This window comes from Diabrotica virgifera, chromosome 6, assembly GCF_917563875.1.
Source record: "Diabrotica virgifera virgifera chromosome 6, PGI_DIABVI_V3a".
NCBI classification, from domain to species: Eukaryota; Metazoa; Arthropoda; class Insecta; order Coleoptera; family Chrysomelidae; genus Diabrotica; species Diabrotica virgifera.
The window spans coordinates 223,971,678-223,997,437 of NC_065448.1; the positions used below are offsets into that span (position 1 = coordinate 223,971,678).

At 30.7% G+C, this 25,760-nt stretch overlaps 1 protein-coding gene and 1 long non-coding RNA gene across 4 annotated transcripts in view; one reads left to right on the top strand and one right to left on the bottom strand.

Annotated features, from left to right (window-relative positions):
• Nucleotides 1–18,084, bottom strand: part of LOC126886753 (PH and SEC7 domain-containing protein) — a 347,358-nt gene extending 329,274 nt beyond the window's left edge. For 2 of the 3 annotated variants that reach the window (XM_050653769.1, XM_050653770.1), the window contains exon 1: nucleotides 17,800–18,035. In XM_050653769.1, coding sequence (XP_050509726.1) covers nucleotides 17,800–17,934 — 135 coding nt within the window. In that variant the 5' untranslated portion in view covers nucleotides 17,935–18,035. Of the gene's footprint in view, nucleotides 1–17,799 lie in introns of all 3 variants that reach the window. The other variant, XM_050653768.1, reaches the window with a different exon arrangement.
• On the top strand, nucleotides 6,654–7,681 carry LOC126886754 (uncharacterized). The gene is made up of 2 exons (XR_007698761.1): nucleotides 6,654–6,968; nucleotides 7,027–7,681. It is a non-coding gene; the product is annotated as an uncharacterized LOC126886754 (long non-coding RNA).
• Nucleotides 18,085–25,760: the final 7,676 nt, after the last annotated feature.

The following is a 25,760-nucleotide window of genomic DNA, read 5'->3' on the forward strand; positions in this document are numbered from 1 at the left end:
AACGTACGGTCCCTGACACCGATGTAATGTATTTTTCGCGGTAAAACTCAAATGCGCATATTTTTTTGTTCGCGCAGCCAGGTAGCTTTCAAATCCTCATCATACTATTCAGTCTTGAAAAATCTGTGGCCAAGTGTGGATAGTTCATATGTTATTTGACCTGACGGTGTGAGAGACCGAGGTTACCATTTGTGTTATACTTAACGGTCAGTTTTTGTCGTTTTTGGTCCATAGTCAGTTTAAATAATAGATATTAATTTTAGGAGTTGTATGTGAATATTGATTACGAAAGAGAACAAGTCAGGTTGCAAAAACTTTTTGACGAAATTTTTGCTAATTCCGAACCATAACCGTACAGTGCGGCGCAGTGGAGTGTATAAGAAAATGAGGAAACAAACGGACAATAATTTCAGTTTGTGTTTGACATTTGTTGAATAATTTAATTTTTTTTGTGACATTTCAACCCTTGTCGATATGTTCTTCTTCTTCTTCTTCCTTTATTGGGTTATATCCCTCGGGATAATTCGCCCAGCTTACACCAGGGAAATACTCTTGTCTTGCTCTGGGCAATCGAATATTTCCAAATATATATGCTAAAGCTTCAGTTTTTTAAATATAAGCAGAAACATCTTATAGGGCCAGACAGTCCCTACAGGAAAGGCAATATTATAACATAAGGGTTACAACTATTATCGTTTGGAGGTCTAATATCTTTTTATATCTTTATCTTCTTAATTTTTTTTAATTCAAAGTTGGGAATTGATTAATTTATAAGTTAAGTTTAGCTAAGTTAAGGAATTTAAGGATCAAGTTAATCCTACGTGGATTAAGGTTGGACATAAGTAGGCAAATTTCAATGGGGATAGGGATATTTGTTTTAGTTAATTCTTTATATAGGTCAAAATTGGGTGACATATTTATAGGGCACTCAAAAATCAGATGATTCAAGGACCCAACCCGGCCACAGTCACAATATGGGTTGTCTTTTACTCCTATCCTGAATAGGTGAACTGGAGTAGCACAATGACCTGTCCTCATTCTAATAATGGTGGTTATATGTCTTCTGTCTTGGTATGCAAAATTGTGGTACCAGAGGAGTTTATCTATCTGACCTACAATTTTAGAGTAAAATGAATTATTTCGATTTTTCCCCTGCCATTCTTGCTTCCACCGATTCCAGATGGAATGCTTGATGTCTGGTAGAAAGTTGGAATAGTGAAGAGTGATATCAGCAGCTACATTTAAGGTTCTACCTATATTAGCTAGTTTATCAGCCACCATGTTCCCTTTAATATTCGAGTGTCCTGGAATCCATGCCAGACTAATATTAACGTTATTTTCTTTCGCTTCAATGATGCCTCTTTTGGTCATGAACGATGAGTGTTCTGTTTCCATAGAATAAGTTGATCTGCCTATTTTCTGTATGGCACTTTTAGAATCCGAGCAGATGATTGCTTGTTTAATCCCATTTTTCAAAATAATTTGGAGGGCATGATTAATTGCGACAATCTCAGCCGTACATATTTGGGTATACTTAGGTAGTTTACTGGCATAAGAATAGTTGATCTCTGGGCTAAAGACACCAAAGCCTGCTGATCCTTCACCATCAACCGAGCCATCCGTGAAGAATCTTGTCGATATGTTTGTTGATATTTTGTATTCAAAAACTTGACATGTTTTTGTAAATTGTTTGTCAATTAGGTTAGTATCTAAAAGAAGCCAATTTTTTTAATGTGCATTTTTTTCCCGAATATAAATAAATATTGATCATTTCTTACTATATTGTTATTTAAATATAGTTATATTAAACATTTAGTCACATCAAAATATTAACAGAAAATCACAACCTAAGATATTCATTATTAAAAAAGTCGGTGTCGTAGACCGACGTTACCAACTATGTTACAAGAATTCACGTTACCGGCGGAAGGTTAAAAATGGCTTTGGCAGAGACAATTACATTCAAATTTAATTGTTCCTAAAAATGAATAATCACGATATCTATGAAAGAGTAGACATGCTACTTTTCATTGGGGAATATTTTTAAAATTGTCTCTTAGCTTCTAAAGTTTACGCTTAAAGGGATCCTGATAGAAGACACCCAAAAAAGGACGTTTTTGAGAGATTTCTCGATAGATTCCGTGCTACTGGTAATGTTGCATAGGTACGAAAAGTTAAATAAAAATAAACCATTTATTTTTAATGACATCAACGAACTTGATGTCCTGCTTTCTGTTACGGAAAACCCAAATACTAGTACGTGAAAAATTTCGAGTCAATTGGAAATCAGTCAAACGAGTGTATGTGGAATACATAAGAAAAACCACATCATCAGTATAAAACTCAACTACACCAGCATTAGACAGAACAGGAACGTTTAACTTTTCGTTTATAGACTTAAGAATTTGGAGAAGATCCTGATTTTTTTTTAAGAATGTATTGTGTACCGACGAATCTACCTACTTTTCATAATAATCGTCTAGTTAATAGACATAGCTTTCATTTTATTATGATACAGTAAACAAACATTTTACTGTTGATCACCAACACCGATGAAGTGTTAATGTTTGGGGCAGTATTCTGAGCGAGTACGTTATCGATCCATATTTTTTTGACGAAAATCTGAATAGAGCAGCTTTTTTAAATTTCTTAAAACAAGTTTTTTGGATCCTTCTTAAAACCTTCCACTTTCGTGCGAACAAACATGTGGCTCCAATTGGACGGAGCTCCTGCTTATTTTTGACGTGATGTTAAGAACAACCTCAACATAAAATTTAGAAATAAATGGATAGATAATTTGGTCCATATATTTGGCCACCTAGGTCACCAGGATTGGCCAAGATGAATTTTTTAAATGGGGTTATATTAAAAATATTGTAAATGCTACACTTCCTACCCTATTACTTCAGATGACATTTTTATGAAATTAAGAATTTCGAACGCTTTTGCGTCTATAACACCAGCTATGTTAAATAATGTAAGCAAATAATTTAAAATCGCTTGTTGTGGCTTGTCGCTTACTTATAGTAAGTTGTGATTCATTTTGTATTTAGTTATTTTCTTAATATTATTACTTAATTTCGAAAAAATTTATTTTACAAATCAGCAAATAAAAATATATCTACATATTTATTTACAACTACACTCTATAACAACTATGCCAAGATGATTGGTTTAAAAATCGAGATATTTTGTTTTAAAATCGATTTACAGATTAAGAATTTAAATAATTGTAAAGTACGCAAAAACTATGACACCTAGGGATAGGACATCCATATACCATTCGAAAGAGGTAAATTTGTTTAGTATAATTATTTATTAATATACATGGTGTTCCATTTAAAATAAGCATCATATGACACATTGAATACTCCACTAATGAAACTGTAAATTTTGAACACCCTGTAGACAAATGTGTAATAATTAATCATGGGATACATTCAACCAATATCCAACTATTTAGATGTAAAAGTAATGTTTTATAATTTCGTAAATAACTTGAGAATAAGGCTTCTTTTAAAACTTTACATTTTAAGAAAAGTCAACATAACTCAGAACACTCTGTACATAGGTATAGGAAAGCCTTATTTATTTATTTATTTATTTATTTATTAACCATACAGACTAAATGTCTCATTACATGGCTAAAAAAAATATACATTTACAATTCTATAGTTTTAAATAGATGACTTTCTAAGTTATATAAAAATTATACAAATTATCTCATTATCACTTCCAGCATTGTAGAGGCTTGAATATTTTTTACATAGAGGTGTTTAAAATTTGACTTAGTATCAATTTATAGAACTTTGTCCGATTCAAGGACCAATCTACATCAATTAAACTGTTAAAATTGTTTAATAACTTAAGTGCATTGGCAAGGGGAGATCTTGTTGCAACAAGATTGTGAGGTATATTGAACATTAATGAAGATCGTGTCCGACGAGGAGCAATATTGAATGGAATGAGTGAAAGTAAATATGGGCTGTTAATCTTATTGTTAATTATATTGTATATAAACATAATTACCATTAAGTCCCTTCTTTGTCCTAGAGACAATATTTTAAACTCGTTTCTCAAGTGAGCCGACCTAACAGAATTATAATCAGGGCATTTTTTGTGTTTTTTAAAATACAAATACCGAAGAACTTTATTTTGTACCTTTTCTAATTCTTTAAGCGTTGACATATACTCACAAAACCATATTACGCTTGCAAATTCCAATTAGTCCTGTCGCCAGGGGGGGTACAACGGCCTCCTTAATTCAGATGGACTTACCCAAGTTTTTTTTATATATTTTGACCCGCAGAATACGAATTTTTTGGGTAACAGTTGATCCGGATGTCGATAAGATTGTTATAGACAAAGAACTTGAGGAATTACATAACAGCGATTTCTCGCAAAACAAAACATCTTTTTGTATTTTTTGGGTCATTTTAAGCAAAAAATATTCCTACAAGTTTTTTCGTAGAATGCATAGTTTTCGAGATAACCGCGGTTAAACTTTCAAAAAATCGAAAAATTGTAAATTTTAAACCCGAATAACTTTTGATTAAAAAATAAAGTACCAATTCTGCTTACCGCATTTGAAAGTTTAAGTCAAATTATATCGGTTTTGATTATTTGCATTGCTAAAAATTTATTATTTTATTGTTAAACAAAGCTGTAAACTGTAGTAAACACCTAGTATGTGAGTGATGTTTTCTATGATTTCTCATTTAAAATCGAACGAGTAGGTAGAGTAGCTACAAGTGCAAGCGAGGCAATTTCTACGTAGCATGCGGTAAAACGCATGTATTAGGCACGGGAAACCTATGTGTTTATAGATTAGTTTAACAATAAAAAAATTAATTTTTAGCAATGCAAATAATCAAAACCGATATAATTTGACTTAAACTTTCAAATGCGGTAAGCAGAATTGCTACTTTATTTTTTAATCAAAAGTTATTCGGGTTCAAAAATTGCAATTTTTCGATTTTTTGAAAGTTCAACCGCGATTATCTCGAAAACTATGCATTCTACGAAAAAACTTGTAGGAATATTTTTTGCTTAAAATGACCCAAAAAATACAAAAATATGTTTTGTTTTGCGAGAAATCACTGTTATGTAATTCCTCAAGTTCTTTGTCTATAACAATCTTATCGACATCCGGATCAACTGTTACCCAAAAAATTCGTATTCTACGGGTCAAAATATATAAAAAAAACTTGGGTAAGTCCATCTGAATTAAGGAGGCCGTTGTACCCCCCCTGGCGACAGGACTAAATTTAGGTCGCACTAAAGTAAAATAGAGAAATTTTATTGTATTAATATTTGTAAATGCCATTGTCTGTCTTCTAATAAATCCAAACAATTTGTTTGCCGCTGAGATCGACTGATTTATATGTTTCCCAAACGAAAAAACTTGATTGTATGTTACTCCCAAGTCTTTTACTTCAGTAACCCTAGCCAATCTCTCACCTCCCATCTCATAATCAAAAATAACTGGTTCCTGTAACCGAGTTATCGTCATAACTTTGCATTTATTAATATTAAACTCTAACTTATTAACTATACTCCATTCGTAAATACTATCAATGTCTCTCTGTAACTTAATACAATCACGTACTGACTGAATAATTTTGTACATTTTTAAATCATCTGCAAATAAAAGACACTCAGTATATTTACAAATAGAAGGAAGGTCGTTAATGAATATAATAAAGAGAAGAGGTCCTAAATTTGAACCCTGAGGAACTCCGGAATTGGCGTAAAACTTTCCTGATACATTACCTTTGTGTCGAACTATAAAACGTCTGTTTTCCAGATAACTTTTGATGAGTTCAATAAAATTATTAGACAAGCCATAAGTACTTAACTTTTTTAGTAACACATCATGATTAACGCGGTCAAAAGCTTTTCTAAAATCCGTGTATATCGTATCAAGTTGCAATTTAGTACTTAATGTGTCAGCAACCTGATCTGCAAAAATAAATAAATTTGTATTTACTGACTTGTTTAGCACAAAACCGTGCTGTTGAGACATTATGTACTTTTCTATATATAAATATAACTTGTTATGTATAATTTGTTCAAAAAGTTTGGCGGGAGAAACTATACCTTATTTTTTGCGGACAATTAAAAAATTCAATAAAATACAGGGTGTTACATAAGAAAAAATATAACTTTGATACGCCGCCATTTATTGGGACACCCTGTATATTTCAAAATAATTTTAAAATGTAGCTTTTATCAACTTACAAACTATTCAATTTAAATTTTTTTGAAATCTTTTACCATTTCGATGTAATCTTCCGTCGCGTTAGTGGTGACTCACCCTGTATATTTATTTAATTTAAAAATGAAAAGCATTCTACCATAATTTAAAAAAAAATACACCAAAATGTGTGTGAAAGGTTGATTTAAAATCATACCCACCCCTTCATCCAATACAGAATGAATAAAAATTTTAGAAATTCAACAAAAATGATTCTGCACTGCAAGTTCTAGGAGACGACAAAAATGAAATGATGGTTATAGAAAAATATTTCGAAACTAAGTTTTAAGTGTGACCGTGAATGCTATAATAGATTAGAAATTTCTTATCTGACTTAAAAAATAATTGTTAAAAGTGAATCACAACACAGAACTTTTTATCTGGAATTACCATATTAGGTGTTTTCGTGGAGCACGTCCTGAACGTGTTCAGAGGAAGAACGCTTGCGCATTAGAATTTTGGCTGTTCGCGGTGATGAAAAATCCTCCTCTGAATAAAAAGTTCTCTGTTCGCGGAGCGCAACAACTTGTCCTGAACGTATTCGGAATGCGTTCAACAAGTTCTGGGATTAAAGAGAGGATTTATTGTCCGCACATGTGCAGAAGTTGATTTGACGAATTTATTTATTTTGTTAAGAGATTCGAGATTGTATTTCTAACCTAACAAGTTTAAAATTTTGAATTGTTGTGTTATCATACAAATGTTGTAAAAGGTAAGGTTTTTTAAATTGTATTATGTATTTCAGTTTCTTATTTTTAAAAACTTTTTAGATGATGAACCTCAGTTCAAGTGATGAAGATTTGGAAGAGATTGTAGGACTTTTAAATGTTCCAAAAAATGCAAATTTTTTGAGGAAACTGTGCAACAATTTATTAACCAACAATTTATACAGAATTTTAGATTAAGTAGAGACTTAGCTGTAGATTTGGCAAATAAGTATGAAAGATCTCATTTCCACAATATTATGTAAAATTACTTTTCCTGTTTTGGAGTGTTGTTTGTCCTAGCGTAGATAAAGATAAAAGAATAAGGTTAGGCAATTGGCATAGGCAACCCAAAAAACATCCGGAAATTGTTCGTGCAGAAACTATGGAGACCTACACAGAGAAGAGGAATCGAGATAGGACGACCTTGAAATTTTTGTACACAATTTTGCCTGTTTGCTTGGTTTCTCGCTAGGGCGGCGGTGGCGTAGAAATAGATGCTACTTTTGCATTGGAGTGAATGTGAAAATTTCGAAAATAATTAATTATTCGTAGTTAATATAAGATTATTGGTTTTGGTGATTAATATTACTTAAATATGAGTGCCAAGAAAGCTTACACTAAAAGAACTTGCTTCGTACCGGGATTTATATCGAGTTATCGTTCCGATAAAAAATTCAAAAGGGAACTTAACGAAGTTAATAAAGACTTTTTATAAAGATTTGTCTTTATGTTATTTATAACGTTCGTGGATTAAACCTATTCGTTTGTATGTTATTTCCTTCGGTGTAAATAAAATTTGTGCCTATTATTGGTTTTTATTTTAACCTGAAAATTATAGTGATAATAGTAGGACGATCTTGAAAGTTTTTCTGTCGAAACAATGCATTTTTTGAGACAAAATATTTCACAAAAATTAACATTAATTTTATAAAAGTCAGACTATCGTCTGCGTAGTTTATAGACATATATTTTTATTAACTAAATTTAAACATCTGATAGGTAAGCTTTCAGAATATAGATAAATGAAGTATTAAAAAAAAGCAGTTTAAATTTTGATAAAAAGAATACCTAATTAAAAAAAATTGATCAATAAACTTCAAATTATTTAAATAACTTTTTAAACTTTTTAAAAACAATTACGTACAGTTAAGTCAATTTTTTCAACTAACAAACTTTTTAATATCAGTTACAAAGATATTAAAAAATTAATTTGCCGTTGAAATACCATTGGTATATAAATGTGGCAGTTAGATAATGTGACAAAATATTTCCGCTTCAAAATAAGCTGTCCTACATATTAAAGTAATGACAAATTTAAATTTGATGTCACATCTCCATCTACAATGGTATATAAAGAATACACTTTTTACCACACGTCGATATGTTATAAGGTTAAAATAATTTATTTTTGGCATAAAACATATTCAGCTATAATCCACCAATAAATTAATGTCTAATTACGCTAAAAACAAAAATAAAATGAGTTAAATATTAAATAAGTCCATAAGAGCTAATGTATTTGTAGCACCTATTCGAACACTTGCGCCTCTAGCGGCGATTGCTGAAAGTTGAATTAGAGGTTGAAAAGTTAGCCCACAAACGATGCATTGCGTTTCCACTCCTTCTTACAGGTCTCCATAGCAGAAACAAATTCAGAATATATTCGGAGACACGCTTGCGCATATATTTGTATCCGGGTTAAGTTCAGAATACATTCAGGATGTGCTCCACGAAAACACCTATTATTTCGATATTTCTTTTATTTAGTTCTGTATTTAAAGCGCCAACGTTTAATTGTTTATTTCATTGTTTATTATGTAAATTCCTAATTTCAGGGAAAGATTTCTTTTATGTTCGAAAAAATAATTGTTTACCTGACTTGGGAAAACGGATTATAAAGAATTTAGTATTCAGTTAACTGTAGTCTATTCCATGAATTAGCGATTGTTTTGGATTATTATTAGTAGAACACCAACCGCCAAATAGCCCGATCAAAGAACAATCTGAGCTCAAAAAAAATAAAGGAAGGATGAAAATTTGGGAACAGGTAGTTGAAATTGTCTATTATTTTATAAAAAAAAAAGTTTACAATTATACACCCCCTCCATTTTACAAAAATAGGGAAATAAGGGTTGGTTTTTCATTAAAAGTGCTGTATTTCGGAAAATAAGGCAATAATAACAAAAAATTTTATTTAGAAATCATCAAGGTACTTTTATCCTAACATTTTGACTAAAAACTTTGTTTGCATCTTGATTCGTTTCTAACCTATAGCCCTTTTTAAAGTACTTAACAGGGGCGCTTATTTGAATTGCGCGCGCAACAAAAATGTCACATTTTAAAATTAACCAACTTTTAAATCGATAATTTGGGGCATTTATCAAACATTAAAATGTACGAAAAAAACACAATACTTTTAGAAAAATATCAATTTTAACGTTAATATATTTTCATTGTGAATTACTAGTTATTTAATTTAGAAAAATATGTTTTAAAATATACTAATAAAAGTTTTGAGAGCAACACATATTTTTTGTCACAAAAATTTACATAATCATTTAAATTAAAATTCCTTTTAGATTTACGTTTTAAGATGGCTAATTAACATTTGGATTTAAAATTGCACAACGTTACTTTAAAGCATAAAAAATTGTATGGCGATAAAAAATGGATATTTTTTTGATTTTTATTTTAAGTCAATTTTCAAGATTTCAGTCAATAATATCTTTGTTGAAAATTCATAAAAAACTTTAAAAATATGCTTGTAGGTACTTGAAAATGTACTCTTTCGAAAGCGGTAACTATTTTTCTTATGCATAGAATACTTTTTAAATAAGGCTCACTTATTATAAACAACTACAAAAAAATGTCATGTTTTAATAAAATCGATGCCATTCTTGTCTGAAAGCCTTTTTTTAAATGAAAATATGGGAACATATTAAAAAAGGCTTGAGTAACATATTACATATATATACAACAGGCCTATTGCAAAGATAAAAATATATGGGGCATGTAAACACAGGTGAAAAAGTTGCTTAAAAAAGAAAACGGCGCTCTTCCTAAACACAGTAGACGAACATAACCTAAAAAATTGGAGCAATGTTCACGCTTCAATGTTTTGTTATCGTTTTCGGCTGTCAAAGCTTTTGAATTTATAACTTATTATCAATAAAAGTGATCTGTTTGTTATAAAATAGTTGTGTAAATATTTACAATGAGTGCGAACAGTTAAACAAATAATAATAATTCTTGTTTTATTTGTGAAAAACATTTAGAATGTGATAACGAAAAAACTGTAATTGTCAAACGTGGAATTGAAACATTAAAAAGTGTAAGTTTAGAAAGAAAAGATGATAGACACAAAATGCTTTTGGACTGTGATGAAATTAGAATGTAGACAAAAATATGTATTAAAAAAAAGGAAAAACGTTTTCATGCTGCATGCGGAAGTTGTCAAACTGGTAATTGTACAAATCATAAAAAGGAAGACATTATAGTTTCTGATGATTAAGATGATAATAGTTTAGATGGTAGCTGCCAAGAGACCCAAAATTATGATTTTACAGTTGATTCTATTATAAATGAAGTTGATTCCGACACAAATTTTACATCAGACGAAGATGAAAATGAACTTTGAATAATTTAGATTAATTAATTAAATGTAAACAGTGACGATCCAGTTCGATATACAATAAACGATTTTTCATTGCACCTTTTATCATTTTAGTACTTCATACTCATTTGATCCTTTATATCTTAGGAGGCAACATCAGCGCGCGAAAAACGCGTTCCAAGATTGCAACTTTAATTTTGAATATTCTGTCGAGATATCTGGCACACATATTCGCAATATAGTAAAGAATTGTGGCACAGAGCCCAATTTAAGAAACATGTTAGTATGTAGAAATTACTCTAAAATTAAATTAAATATAAAAAGCGAGTCTGTGCCGCATTAAGAAGAACAAAAAAATACAGTTTCTTCAAATAAACTTTTTTATCCCATGTCTAGATTTTGTGTCACAATGGAATTACTAAAAAACGATTATCTATAACAAGAAATCGAACTTGACTGACATGGCAATATTTAGCGCGCCTATGAGTATAATAATTATTGTTATCACATTACTGTGCCTTTTTTTCTGATAGTATAGTGTATAGTGTCACTGACACTGTAGTACTGCCGACACACTGTTGCCGCACTGTTGAAAGTTCGGAGAACTATCGAAAAAAATATATCGACGCGCTGATGTAGCCTCTTAATAGAGTACATTTATTTTTAATTAAGTTAAATTAATTTTTAAATGAACTTTAGAAAACCTAATAAATATTTAGTAAAAGAAATATTTTTTTGAGAAATTTTGATATATTTTCATTTTATAGGTGTATATTGAAATAATTAACTTAAAAATACAAGTATGTACTTTAAAATTATAGTTTTTCAAATTATTAACTTAATTCAAAAAGAAAATAATATAGGATACGTGCACGGGCATGTAATTCGTTCAGGTAAGTACATACTTACAAGAAAAACCAAAGTTTTCAGTTCTTTTTCCAAAAATTAAAAAAAAAATTCCAAAATTTTTGGAAAATCTTAACCTCAAGCCCTTAATAGATCTGTAAAGAGTGTGTTCACCAATTTTCAGATTAATTGATACAAAACTAACCGAATAAGACCGTTTTAAAAATTTTTGATTTTCAACCCTTATTAAAAATAGGCTATATCTCATAAAATAATCGAGATCTAAAAAAAAATTTTAAGACCAATCTTTAAGGTTAAATCACTCTGATGACTATTTTATTTTTCACTGTTACATTTTTTTATTATTTCATTATTTTTAAAATACAGCACTTTTAATCAAAAACCAACCCTTATTTCCCTATTTTTGTAAAATGGAGACGGTTTAGAATTGTAAACTTTTTCTTATATAATAATAGACAATTTCAAATACCTATTCCCAAATTTTCATCCTTCCTTTAATTTTTTTGAGGTTTTTGTAAAGTTTTGTGTTCCTTGATCGGGCTAAAACGCTAATATTCCAATATACAACATAAATAGGAAAGTATGTAGATCTTACCAGATATACAGGGTGTTTTTAGTGCCACATTGGTCGTTAATTTCATTATGGTACAAAATATCCAAAAGATATTTAAAAAAATGTAGGTATTGATATATTCTCTAGGCTTAGATAATATGCTGAATTCTACAGGGTGATTAATAACTACGTAGTAAATCAAACATATTATTTTTTAAATAGGACACCGAGTAGGACACCCTGTATATTTACTCATATTTATATTTCTCTCATAATCCCCGTTCTTACAATATGGGGTTTGACACTACCATATGGGGTATTTAAGGAGTTATGACCATTATTAATGGTCAAGTTAAAGAGTTATGACTATAATAAGATAAACAATATGTTCTATAATCCGTCCCACCTTGACTTTACAGTATAGGGAACATAGGCAATGCAGTCCTTATGAGAGTTTTTAGCGCGGTGATGCCGATTTTATCAAAAATAATTTGTAATAGAGCATTAGAGAGATTAAATTAAAACTCAATTACTTTTAATGGGAAATAAGCCACAATTTTACCAAAAAAATGATTTTATTAACGTTTCGAAGCCCAAATCGGGTTTCGTTGTCAAAATACAAAATACTACTGCATTTTGCAGTGCAGTCCTTATGAGAGTTTTTAGCGCGGTGATGCCGATTTTATCAAAAATAATTTGTAATCGAGCATTAGAGAGATTAAATTAAAACTCAATTACTTTTAATGGGAAATAAGCCACAATTTTACCAAAAAAATGGTTTTATTAACGTTTCGAAGCCCAAATCGGGTTTTCCCAAATCATTTCCCATTAAAAGTAATTGATTATAAAAATGCCACAAGAAAATAGCTTCAGAACAACATTAAATTAAAACTGTTTTAGAAAGACAATCTACAATTTTAGGATTCATATGAGTAATAACTATTGTATATCAAATAAACTTAAATGCATACGAATCCTAAAATTGTGGATTGTTCTAAATTCTTGTTAAGTGTAGGAAACAGAGGTTGAACCTCGCAAAATTGACACAAGTCCGGTTTTATTATGATATTTGTTTATGGTAATTGCAATAAACTGCAATTTCCAAAGGTGGGCCAATTGAAATGAGAAGGGGCTGGGACTAATGTTTTAAAATAAATATCTTTACGCAAATATATAAAATATTCTTAGAATATAATAAAAATATTCTTATTTCCGTCGTTTTTTTTTAATCAAAATAGGGTAAAAACTCTAAAACAATAATAACAAACAAACATGTAAACAGGGGATAAGCATTTAATCTGATTAAATTCTCAGGTTGTGTATATCTGCAGAAAAAACTTTACGTGTCACAAATCAAAGCAATGAACACAAAATAATAGACATAATTGTCTGCTTACTGCCAAAACAAGCTTACTTCAATTTTTGTCTATTCTGAGTTACTTAACATGTTGATGGACAAGTGAGGCAAATGTATAAGCAAGTGTTGTGACACTATATGTATTTTGCAAAGTAGAACATAGAAATTGCTGAATTTCTTTTAGGGCTTATAGTTTATGAAAACATGAGTTTTTTAACAGTTTTTGTAAACATGTGGAACACGACCATGGAAGTTGTGTCACATTTCATATGCATCTGTAGATGTAATGTGACAAGTTTTGCCATCCATTTTTTGCCACAACTGGTTATTTTAAAAATGTCCTCTATAGATGTTGTGTCACATTACATCAATGGAAATAAGACGTCTATAGACGTTATGTCCGTCAATGTGTTTACACCTTTATACTTGAAAATTCTCAAAGAATGTACTGACAAAACCACACAAGTCTAAACAGATTTTAAATTTGAGAACTAGGAAACTGAAGGGGCTCACGAAACTCCATTGATGACATTTTGATTGCTCTTTTGACCCTTCTAACTGGTTTTCTTTTATTGGAATGTCCAATGTGGATTTTTCCTAGCCTGAGATGAAATGAAATTTTTTGAAAACAATTCGCATTGATTTTTTCAACTACGTACATTACTATGTAAGTAGCAAATCCTAATTTGTGGGCCTGTCAGTGACATGTTGATCTAGAAACATGAGTACTGCCAGGATTATTTTCAAGTGATGTGCGTCTGTATCAGGAAGCGTTCAAGTATTACGTAACGCGATTTTTAAAGATTCTAGATCCCCTCCCCCCTAGGTAACGCACTCTTATTGACGTTCAACTATTGCTTAACGCAATTTTTGGAGATTTTTGACCCCCCTACCCCCAATCTGCGTTACGTAATACTTGAACGGTCCCATACATACTATTAACCAATATAAAATATATATAACTATACATGTATAGCCAGTGCTGTTTTTGTGACGGTACCTCTTGGAACAAAAAATAAAAAAAAAAACAACAAAATTATAGACAAATTCTTTCATTTTTCCTTGCTCCCAAATAGCTTTAAACGCATTTATTGAGGCTAAATTTAAAAAGTTTGCTCGGGACGGACCCCCTTATGAACACCCCCAGACACCCCGGAACATTGCGTAGCAGAACCTGTCTTATTACAAAAACAGCACTGTGTATAGCTATGTACTTTCTTTCTGGATAGAGGGATGCAACTGCATCCTCGTGCACCTTGCTGCCTACATATCTAGAAAAATGTCTTCTAACAATGTTGCTTCTCAAAACACTTAAATGTTGATAAGTTGCACATCATTTTTTTCATTGTAATGGGGTTACTTTACTTTTCCTATATTTCTAGGTTTGATGATGACCAAAAGTGGGGTTTTGTATCTTCTAACTATATTTATTACACTGTACAGTGATAGGTGCAACATAATAGCAATTTTTTAATTGGAATTTCAGAATTAAAAATTCTAATGATGATTGAACAAATTTTCTTATCGATAACTTTACCTCCACCCATTTTAAAACACAAATTTATTGACAATAGACCATTCCAAATCACGTGATATAATATGGCCAAAGGAGGGCAAAAGTGTCATAATATAATGTTTACATCAGTTTTTGTAAAGAATATCCTGTTTGGTTTTGTTTTTTATTGTTAATTGTGCAGCGAAGTTGTGATAGCAAATTAAATATAAAGTAGTTTATCGCCTACAGAACTGAATTATCCCATAGTAGTTATTGACACAAACTGATAACTACTATGGGATAATTCAGTTCTGTAGGCGATAAACCACTTCATATTTAATTTGCTATCACAATTTCGCAGATTTCGCTACACAATTAAAAAACAACCAAACAGGATATTTTTTACAAATTAATGTCAATGTAAACATTAGAATTTGCCCTCGGTCTGCCGTTCTGACAATTCTTTGGAATGCCTATACTAAATTCACAATCAAGATGCAGTAGTAATAAACAAACCAAGATACTTCAATGTTACAAGGAGCACCCTCGAATCATGATTTACAATGTATAAACTTTGTAAATCATGATTTGAGATTTATTATACATTGAAAATCATAATTTGGGACTGCTCCTCGTAACATTGAAGTGTCTTGGTTTGTTTATTTCTTTCTACTGCATCTTTATTTTATTTATCAATGGGCAATCACCCAATTAAAATACAGTGTAAACATTAATCACAGGAGATTTATAACCTAACCTAAAGTAAATTTTAAATTTTAATCATACAAACTAGGAACATTAAATAACAAACATTAACAAAAAATGTACAGAACACAAGGACATTAAGTTATCACACACAGTTTTTAAGCTGAGTTTTAAATTCATTTGGAAAACTAAAACAATCTAAACCCTCCGAATATTGGTTAGCAAACCTAGGTGTTCTGGACATGAAGGAGTTGTGTCCGTAGTTAGTGCGATGGGGTCTAATGTAAAAAGGTTGATTTAGCCTCGTTTGTCTACTGGGAACATGGAGGCTAATTTTCTCCAATAGTTGAGGACTAAAATTATTGGAGTGTAGTATATTATAAAACATTGTGAGATCCTTATGCATGTGTCAGATTTGGAGAGAGGTTATGTTGAGAGACTTTTCTATATTAGAATAGTTAATTTCATCAACCCTCTGGTTTTGTTTAAATGCAACAAATCTTAAGAACTTGTGCTGAACTCTCTCAATAGCTAGAATATGGGTGTTATAGTGTGGAGACCAAACACATGAACAGTAATCTAGGTGAGGTCTCACAAGTGAACAATACAATACTTTTATGGATGGGATATTTAGAAAGTCTTTTGCACAACGTTTGATAAACCCAAAAAGTTGAAGTGATTTTGAGACAATAGATGAGATATGGGGGATGTAGGATAAGCTAGAATCGAGCACAACACCTAGGTCTTTTATCTGAGATACAGAGTCTAAAGGACAATCATTAATAGTATAGATATGATTTGTAGGAGTTCTATTTCGACCAAAACCCATTAAGTGACACTTTTTAACATTAAGTTCCATTCCGTTGCTATCACACCAATAGCTCAACCGATCCAAGTCAGATTGTAATTTTTGATAGTCACCATCATTCTCGATTTTCAAATATAATTTTAAATCGTTGGCAAACATTAGGAAAAAAGCAAAGTGGAAACAGGAGGCAATATCATTAACATACATATTGAATAGAAGGGGTCCAAGATGTGACCCTTGTGGCACTCCTGATTGTACCTTAATTTCAAACGATTGAAAACCCTGAACATGTACTATTTGTATTCTTTCAGATAGGTAGGATAACAACCGTTCTAAAAGTTCACCCTGGATACCCAGACCTTGATTGTGAATTTAGTATGTATAATTGTTTTGATGTCATTTTTTCACAGCTATCTCTGGTTTTAGGATAATTATCAAAAAAACAGGGAATGTTGATGTAAATGGATAAAAAGCCAGGTTTTAGCGACTTTTTCTTATTATGGGAAATAAAAAACATCAGGGTAATGTTTTTAATAAATATTAATAAAACATGTAATAATAATTAATATGGGAACTTATAAAATCATGTAGATTATGAATTATTTATGGTAATCGCAATAAACTGCAAATTCCAAAGGTGGGCCAACTGAAATGAGAAGGGGCTGGTGCTCATGTTTTAAAATAATATAAAATATTTATGTAAATATATAAAATATTCTTAAAATATATTGTGCTCATGTTTTAAAATACTATAAAATATTTATGTAAATATATAAAATATTCTTAGAATATATCAAAACACTCTTATTTCAGTTATTTCCGTTATTTTTTGACTCAAAACTCGGTAAAAACTCCAAAACAATAATAATAAACAAACATGTAAACAGGGGATAAGCATTTAATCTGATTAAATTCTCAGGTTGTGTATACATCTGCAGAAAAATCTTGACGTGTCACAAATCAAAGCAATGAACACAAAATATGTTCGGAATGTCCATGCTTTAACAGGTAAAAAGACAATGAATTAAGTAATAGATAGCAAGTGGGTAAAGAGTAAAGATTAATGCTTTCATTTTCATAAGACTCCAAGACGATAGATATCTATCTGCCTTGTCATAATTTATAAGTTTAATAACATAATTAGCCTTTTAAGTAGGTATTTCACCCAGTTTAGAACAAGTTAAAATCCTTGAAAACGAAAAGTATTGCAAATGGAAATATAAAGAAGGTTAAAACTGCATTCCTCTTTGCCTTTTTTGCCTTGTATCACAACTGTTTCCATCCTTCTTTAACCCGCCCCAATTTCAAGTGTAATCAGCGATATTTCTTCGCGATGACGAACTTCTAATACTAATTAACACATTACGAGGTTTCGGTTGAATAATTTATAAGTTTTCTTGGTAAAAAATACTATAAACAATAAAACTACGCGACTTACCTCACCACTTTCGGCCGCTGGAGAATCGTCTAGTATATTATAAATAATAGGTGGTAGACCAGGTTCCCCTAGCAAAGAAAACCCGAAGCCTGCATTCTCACTCCGATTTAGTACCACAAGCAATTCTTCAGCCATATTCGGCTACCATTGATTTTGTTGTTCATTAAAAACACAACACTCCACGGATAATACAATTTACTTGTCCCGACATAACCTCCCCTTAGACTGATTGGTTATACTAGTTCGTCGCCAGAAGGCGACACCTGCCAGATACACCATTTTTACCTGCGCACTGGGCCAATCAGGGAAAAGAATTGATGGCAAGTTGGAAATGACAGTGTTGGCCTAAGGGGTATGTTGTGGTAGGTTCTAATTTTTCCAGAGATTTTAAACCAATCTTTGAAGTTATAGTGAGTTGTAGACGACAGTTTCTACGAAAAATGAATAATACACTTATATAAAAATTAAAAACACATTGTTTGTTAGTCTCATATTATGCACGAATTAATAAAGGAACCATAAACAATAAAAATATATATTTTTTACTAAATTATGAATACTTTTTGAAGTTATACTTCTTTAGGCACGAGGGTGAATTTTTATTTTCCCAGGCGCATGCTCACACCGACAGTATGGTATTATAGTTGATTTTTTAACCAAGAGGAGTAAACTAAAAAGACAGATTCACACCCAAAAAAGTTACTAGAAAAGTCACCAAATTCATCTTCTTTTTTCGTTGATCATATCAGCTTTCGATTGCTTTCGATGATAATCCATACATATTATATTATAACTAACACATCGCTAAAGAGTTCTAAAAACAACTGTTTTTATATAAAAGTAGACTAAAAATCTAAAAATTAAAGGAATAATGCGGAAAACACAAAAAATCGCCGATATATTTAATTAACCTATAAAATGACAGCAGTGCCAAAATTTCATAAATGTTATTAGTGTCAAAATTTAATAACAATTTAAAATATTAATAATATAGGTATGCAAAGTCCGCAGATAGTGTGCTAATTTTTTTATAAACAAAATGGTACCCAAAAATCGTGTTTTTTTTCAAATTTTGCTCTATAACTCCAAAGATTTTCACTTTACACCAAAAACACCCAAAAAAAATTTACCGTAACTAAATTCTGCATAGGGACGTGTTTTTCCCGATTTACTTCGACGAAAATTTTCCCCGGAAAATGTGGGTTTTTCCAACAAAATCTTTAATTTTCAACTAAAATTTTAGATATGTAATTGTTCATCAATAAATAAATAACTTGGTAATATAAAAGCTCTTTTCGTATAAATTATAATTCCAGAAGCCGATGGAAATTGAATGAACAGTTTAGCAACAACTGAATTGTTAATTAAAAATTTACGGTCGCTATAATAACCACAATAATTATGATACATAAGAATAACTATGATTTTTGTATAAAAAGACACTGTACCTATCTAATGTACTTTACAAAATTGAAATTGGGACTATTTAAGCGGCCTCAGGAATATTTTAAAATTATAAACAATTTGTTGGCTCATAAACAAATAGAATATCTCGGGAAATATTGAACTAAATTAAATTATGAAAAGGGCATTGGAAAAAAGCGACAGGGCGCTCCTTTTAAAATAAATAACGTTTAATTGTGATGAGTGGTTCCTGAGATACAACCTGTCAAAGTTGACCGGCAGTTACGGTAAAGATATAAACAATAGGATCATAAATTTTGAACTACCACCTTTTTATTTTTGTCCTCTTTCTCCACACCAATTTTCATATCTTTAAAATGCTCATAACATATATTATTATAATAAAAACTATCGATATTACGAGTGAAAATTGACAAAAATAGCAAAATTCCAATCAAAAATTAGGTTGGAGAAAATGTAATCTCAAAGTTCAAAATCGGTATACGCTGTGAGCTCGTACGTAGAGGGGATATTTATAAATTCGTGAGCGCCAGTAGTGGCAAGTCTGTAAACGTTTACCGGAAATTTGACATAAATGTCAAAGTGATTAATTTAAAATTAAATTAAAAACATTAATTATACACAATATTAGTTGGTCAAAGCTGTGGTATATATTTTTACCTTAAATATACTTACGTTTTAAATACTGAATTTACGTTTTTTTAATGTTCCGTAATATGTAATTATAAATTAATCAGCGCCATCTACACGATAATTGTGAAAGTATCCGAAGTAAGAAATTAATATTTCATCAATAGAACGTCAAAATGATTAGCAAAATCTTAAAAAAATCTTGTTACAATTTAATTACTTTTAGCGTTGTAAATATTAAGCGATAACAATTAAATAATAAATTTAAAAATTACCAGTGAAAGTTGAATTAGTAATCCGCCAGGAGCGACACCAGCGAAGCTCAGAGCGTATACGCTGTGAGCTCGTACGTAGAGGGGATATTTACAAATTCGCGAGCGCCAGTAGTGGCAAGTCTGTAAACGTTTACTGGAAGTTTGACATAAATGTCAAAGTGATTAATTTAAAATTAAAAATAAAAACATTAATTATAAAAAATATTAGTTGGTCAAAGCTGTGGTATATATTTTTACCTTAAATATACTTACGTTTTAAATACTGAATTTAAGTTTTCTTAATGTTCCGTAATATGAAATTATAAATTAATATAATAATATTAGCGCCATCTACACGATAATTGTAAAAGTATCCGAAGTAAGAAATTCATATTTTATCAATAGAACGTCAAAATGATTAGCAAAATTTAAAAAAAAATCGATTACAATTTAATTTCTTTTTTGCGTTGTAAATATTAAGCGATAACAATTAAATAATAAATTTAAAAATTGCCGGTGGAAGTTGAATTAGTAATCCGCTAGGAACGCCACCAGCGAAGCTCAGAGCGTATACGCTGTGAGCTTCGCTGGTGTCGCTCCTGGCGGATTACTAATCAACTTTCACTGGTAATTTTTAAATTTATTATTTAATTGTTATCGCTTAATATTTACAACGCAAAAAAGTAATTAAATTATAATCGATTTTTTTAAGATTTTGCTAATCATTTTGACGTTCTATTGATAAAATATGAATTTCTTACTTCGGATACTTTAACAATTATCGTGTAGATGGCGGTAAGATTAATATATTAATTTATAATTAGATATTACGGAACATTAAAAAAACTTAAATTCAGTATTTAAAACGTAAGTATATTTAAGGTAAAAATATATACCACAGCTTTGACCAACTAATATTGTTTATAATTAATGTTTTTAATTTTAATTTTAAATTAATCACTTTGACATTTATGTCAAATTTCCGGTAAACGTTTACAAACTTGTCACTACTGGCGTTCGCGAATTTGTAAATATCCCCTCTACGTACGAGCTCACAGCGTATACGTTAAAAAATTGCATTTTCTCGGCTTCCCATGGAGCAATTTGCTTCATTCTTTTTTTGTTCCCAAGTAACTCGAGTAGAGCCATCTAACTAACGCATTATTAAATGTCAAAGTTGCTTTTGTTTTGTTATAATATATTGATTTATTTATAAGAAAAGAAAACTACATATTTTTTCCAGTTGTAGACTTTTTTTAGATAAACTTACTACAAGTGTACCTTTTAACGTTAAAAACACAAATATTCTCATTTGAAAACTGTATAATGATTTAAACAATCTCTATTTAAACAAATTAAATTTTTTTGTTATAATAAATAAATTAATTTATTATAACAAAACAAAATCAACTTTGACATTTAATAATGTGTTAGTTAGATGGCTCTACTTGAGTTACTTGGGAACAAAAAAAGAATGAAGAAAATTGCTCCATGGGAAGCCGAGAAAATGCATTTTTTTTTAACGTATACCGATTTTGAACTTTGAGATTACATTTTCTTCAACCTAATTTTTGATTGGAATTTTGCTGTTTTTGGCAATTTTCACTCGTAATATCGATAGTTTTTATTATAATAATATAAGTTATGAGCATTTTAAAGATATGAAAATTGGTGTGGAGAAAGAGAACAAAAATAAAAAAGTGGTAGTTTAAAATGTATGATAATATTGTTTATATCTTTGCCGGTCAACTTTGACAGCTGACAGGTTGTATCTCAGGAGCCTCTCATCACAATTAAACGGTTTTTCTTTTAAAAGAAGTGTGATGCTGCTTTTTTTCCAATACCGTTTTCATGATTTAACTTGATTTAATATTTCCCGAGATATTCTATTTGTTTATAAGACAAAAAATTGTTTATAATTTTAAAATATTCCTGAGGCCGCTTAAATAGTCCAATTTCAATTCTGTAAAATACATTAGATAAATAGTGTCTTTTTATACAAAAATCATAGTTATTCTTATGTATCATAATTATTGTGGTTATTATAGCGACCGTAAATTTTTAATTAACAATTCAATTGTTGCTAAACTGTTTATTCAATTTCCGTCGGCTTCTGGAATTATAATCTATACAAAATGAGGTTTTATATTATTAAGTTATTTAATTATTGATAAACAATTACTTTTACTAAAATTTTAGTTGTAAATTAAAGATTTTTTTGGAAAAACCCGCATTTTCCGGGGAAAGTTTTCGTCGAAGTAAATCGGGAAAACACGTCTCTATGCAGAATTTAATTACGGTGAATTTTTATTTGGGTCTTTTTGGTGTAAAGTTAAAATCTTTGGAGATATAGAGTAAAAATTTAAAAAAAGACGATTTTCGGGCGCCATTTTGTTTATAAAAAAAGTAGCACACCATCTGCGGACTTTGCATACCTATATTATTAATATATACAATCATAAGATTCGATTCCAGCAATAAAATTGCTGGTAAATAACTTTTCCCAAAAATGGGCTAATCTCCGATAATCTGCCCAGACTTTTTTTTTTCAATATTATTGCCTCTTATACGCTCTTCTCACTGGTATGGTATCTTTAATCCGATGTAAATGACCCATGACCCCCAAACAAGTCAGATGTCTCTGTTCTATAAACTCAATATTTGAATGAATTCCTAATTCTATCCATTTTGGTAACACCTTTAACTCATCTTAAAAACTACATCTCTATAACTTGTATCTTACTCTTTTACCGTTCCTCTAGTATCCATGATTCATTACTTGCACCATTTATGGCAAAGGTATCTGAAGTTGAATTATTACTAATTACAGCATTGTTGTTCTAATTGTATATTTTTTGTATCATTCTTATTAACTTATCCATTCCTTTTTCTCTTAGGATTTTCCTTAGTTTCTGTCTTGGTACTTTATCGAAGGCTTTTTCTAGGTCAAGAAATGCTAATTGTATTTTATTTTTCTCTTACAGCGCTTTTTGCCTTATCTGTTTTAAATATCACGTCCCACCATAGTTACGCTAAGCGTTCTACTAGGTGTTCTGTCGTTATCCATTCTTATAAGGTGACCTGTCCAGCGCAATCTTTGTATTTTTGCATAATATCCTGTATACGCCTACCACTTTGTGCTTCGTCTAATTAGTGCAGTCACTGAAGGTGGATTTGAATAATTATTACCTCCGATTTCATTGAACCTCCATGGATTTTTATGAAAATTGGTGAGTGGTTAGAGGATATCTCAAGAAACAAAGGTGACATAGTGACAATTTGCGCTTTTTGCATTTTAAGGGTGAAATCCACCCCTGCTTTAAAATTATTTTTTATATTTCTGAAAGTGCCCTCACCGAAGATTTTCACCTCCGATTTCGTTGAACCTCCATTGATTATTGATTCTCATGAAAATTGGTAAGTAATTAGAGGATACCTCAGAAAATATAATTGATATAATGCCAACTTGCGCTTTTTGCGTTTTAGGGGTGAAATCCATCCCTGCTTTAAAATTATTTTTTAAACTTCTGAAAGTGTAGTCACGCGAAGGTTTTCACCTCGGATTTCGTTTAACCTCCATTGATTCTCATGAAAATTGGTGAGTAGTTAGGGGATAACTTAAGAAACAAAAATTATATGGGGCCAACTTGCGCTTTTTGCACTTTAGGGGCGAAATCCACCCCTGCTTTAAAATTATTTTTTATATTTCTGAAAGTGCAGCCACCGAAAGTTTTCACCTCCGATTTTGTTGAACCTCCATTGATTTTTATGAAAACTGGTGAGTAGTTAGAGGATACCTCAAAGAAACAAAAATGATATAATGCCAACGTGCGCTTTTTGCATTTTAGGTGTGAAATCTACCTATTTTTTAAATGGAAAAAATACTGATTTAAGCATTCTGGCGAAAGTAATCTAGTTTAAACAAATAAAATAAATGTTTTTTAACATTTCTATGGATAATTTATGATTTACCTACAACTCATTTCGAATTAATACTAAAAGGTTTTTCAAATAAGAAATTTATTCGATTTTTTATTAGCTTCATTTTTGGTATAGACAACTTTTTTGAAAACGTTTACTATTTTTGAATTATTTATGAAAAATCGCTTGAAAACATGCATTTTTTTCACGAAAAATCAAAATCTTTTTTTTAATAACTCAAAAACTATTGATTTATTTGAATAACTTTATATAAGTAACAAATTTTACTGGTCCCTCTATCGATTTCTGGAGATATTTTTAATAAAATAATTTCCACCCCCGAGATGGGGCGGCATCCACCCCCAGGGAAAAAGCGTAAGTTGGCACCATGTCACCTTTATTTCTTGAGGAATCTTCTAAATGCTGACCAATTTTAGATACTGACAAATCGGCGGTGAAAAAATCTTCAGTATTGATGAAGAACATGGCTAGTTGTCAAAGTACCTAACTTTTTTATTATCCAACATAAGCGAATGAATCAAAAAGCAGAATGTTAAGAAAACCTGAGGCTATAGTTGAGTTTTAACTTCAGAATTTTATAAATGCTAGAATATTCCACAGGGTGTTCCGAAGTTTTAGAAAAACAACACAGTTTGATCGGTAAACCCGGTATACAATGAAAATTTACCTGTCTAGCAACAATATTATTACAGAGCTATTGTTAAAGAATAAGGCTATAACATATTACAAAAATCACTTAAATCGGACAACAGGTTTAGGAATAACGAGACATCAAAAATGACCCATTTTGTGGGGTGCCCGTTTTTCGTGCCGATGAGTGTAGATATGCCTAGTAAAAACATTTATTTTTTATAACCAAAATGGCTTTATTTCTGACAACTGCAGCTGCGAAAATAAAAAAAACATTTTTAAATTTTCAATCTTTATTTATTTCAACAAATACAATATAAAACCTAAACAGAAAAAAACGATTTATTGATCCGTTTATTCTGGTAACTTCTCCGGTACTTCTGTACTTTCAGTAGCCTTATTTTCATCAACTGCCGCCATCTCATTTGTTGTAGATTTTTCTGTATTAACATCAGTATAATCTTCTGTAGGGGGCAGTTTTGCCGCCAGTTTGCTTTGGTTGTTTATCATCTCGGCTGCTTTAAGTAACGCGTCAACAGCTCTCATCTCAGCTAAAAAAAATTATTTCAATAATAATTGATATAAAGATGATATCACATTTCATATCTGAAGATGTGCTTTATTTTTGCGTTCTGCTTGTGTTTTGTTTGCTTAAGAGTATAGGTATGGGAGCTGCAACTGAAAATAGAAGTTAAAAGTGCGTTTAAGATAGGATACAAGAAATGTATAATAGAAACGAAGAGCTGGGAAGACAAACAGAAAATACTGCAAGAAAAAGGTAAACTCAAATACACAAGAGACTGTAGAGAAATATACATAGATGCAGCGCTGACGTTCAAGGAAGCAAAGATACAAAAAGAAATCAGAGACATAGCAAAACAACAGAGAAGCAAAGGAGCAAAAGTAAAAATCAGATACCAGAAATTAGAAATAAATGACAAAGTGCTAAAATGGAATGCAAGAGAAAATAAACTTATAGAAATTGAAAATGTCCCAAAAAACTAGACAAAAGAGAATGGATGGATGAAAAGGAAACAGACAATGCAAACGAAGAGGTAAATGAGTCAAGGTATATTCAAA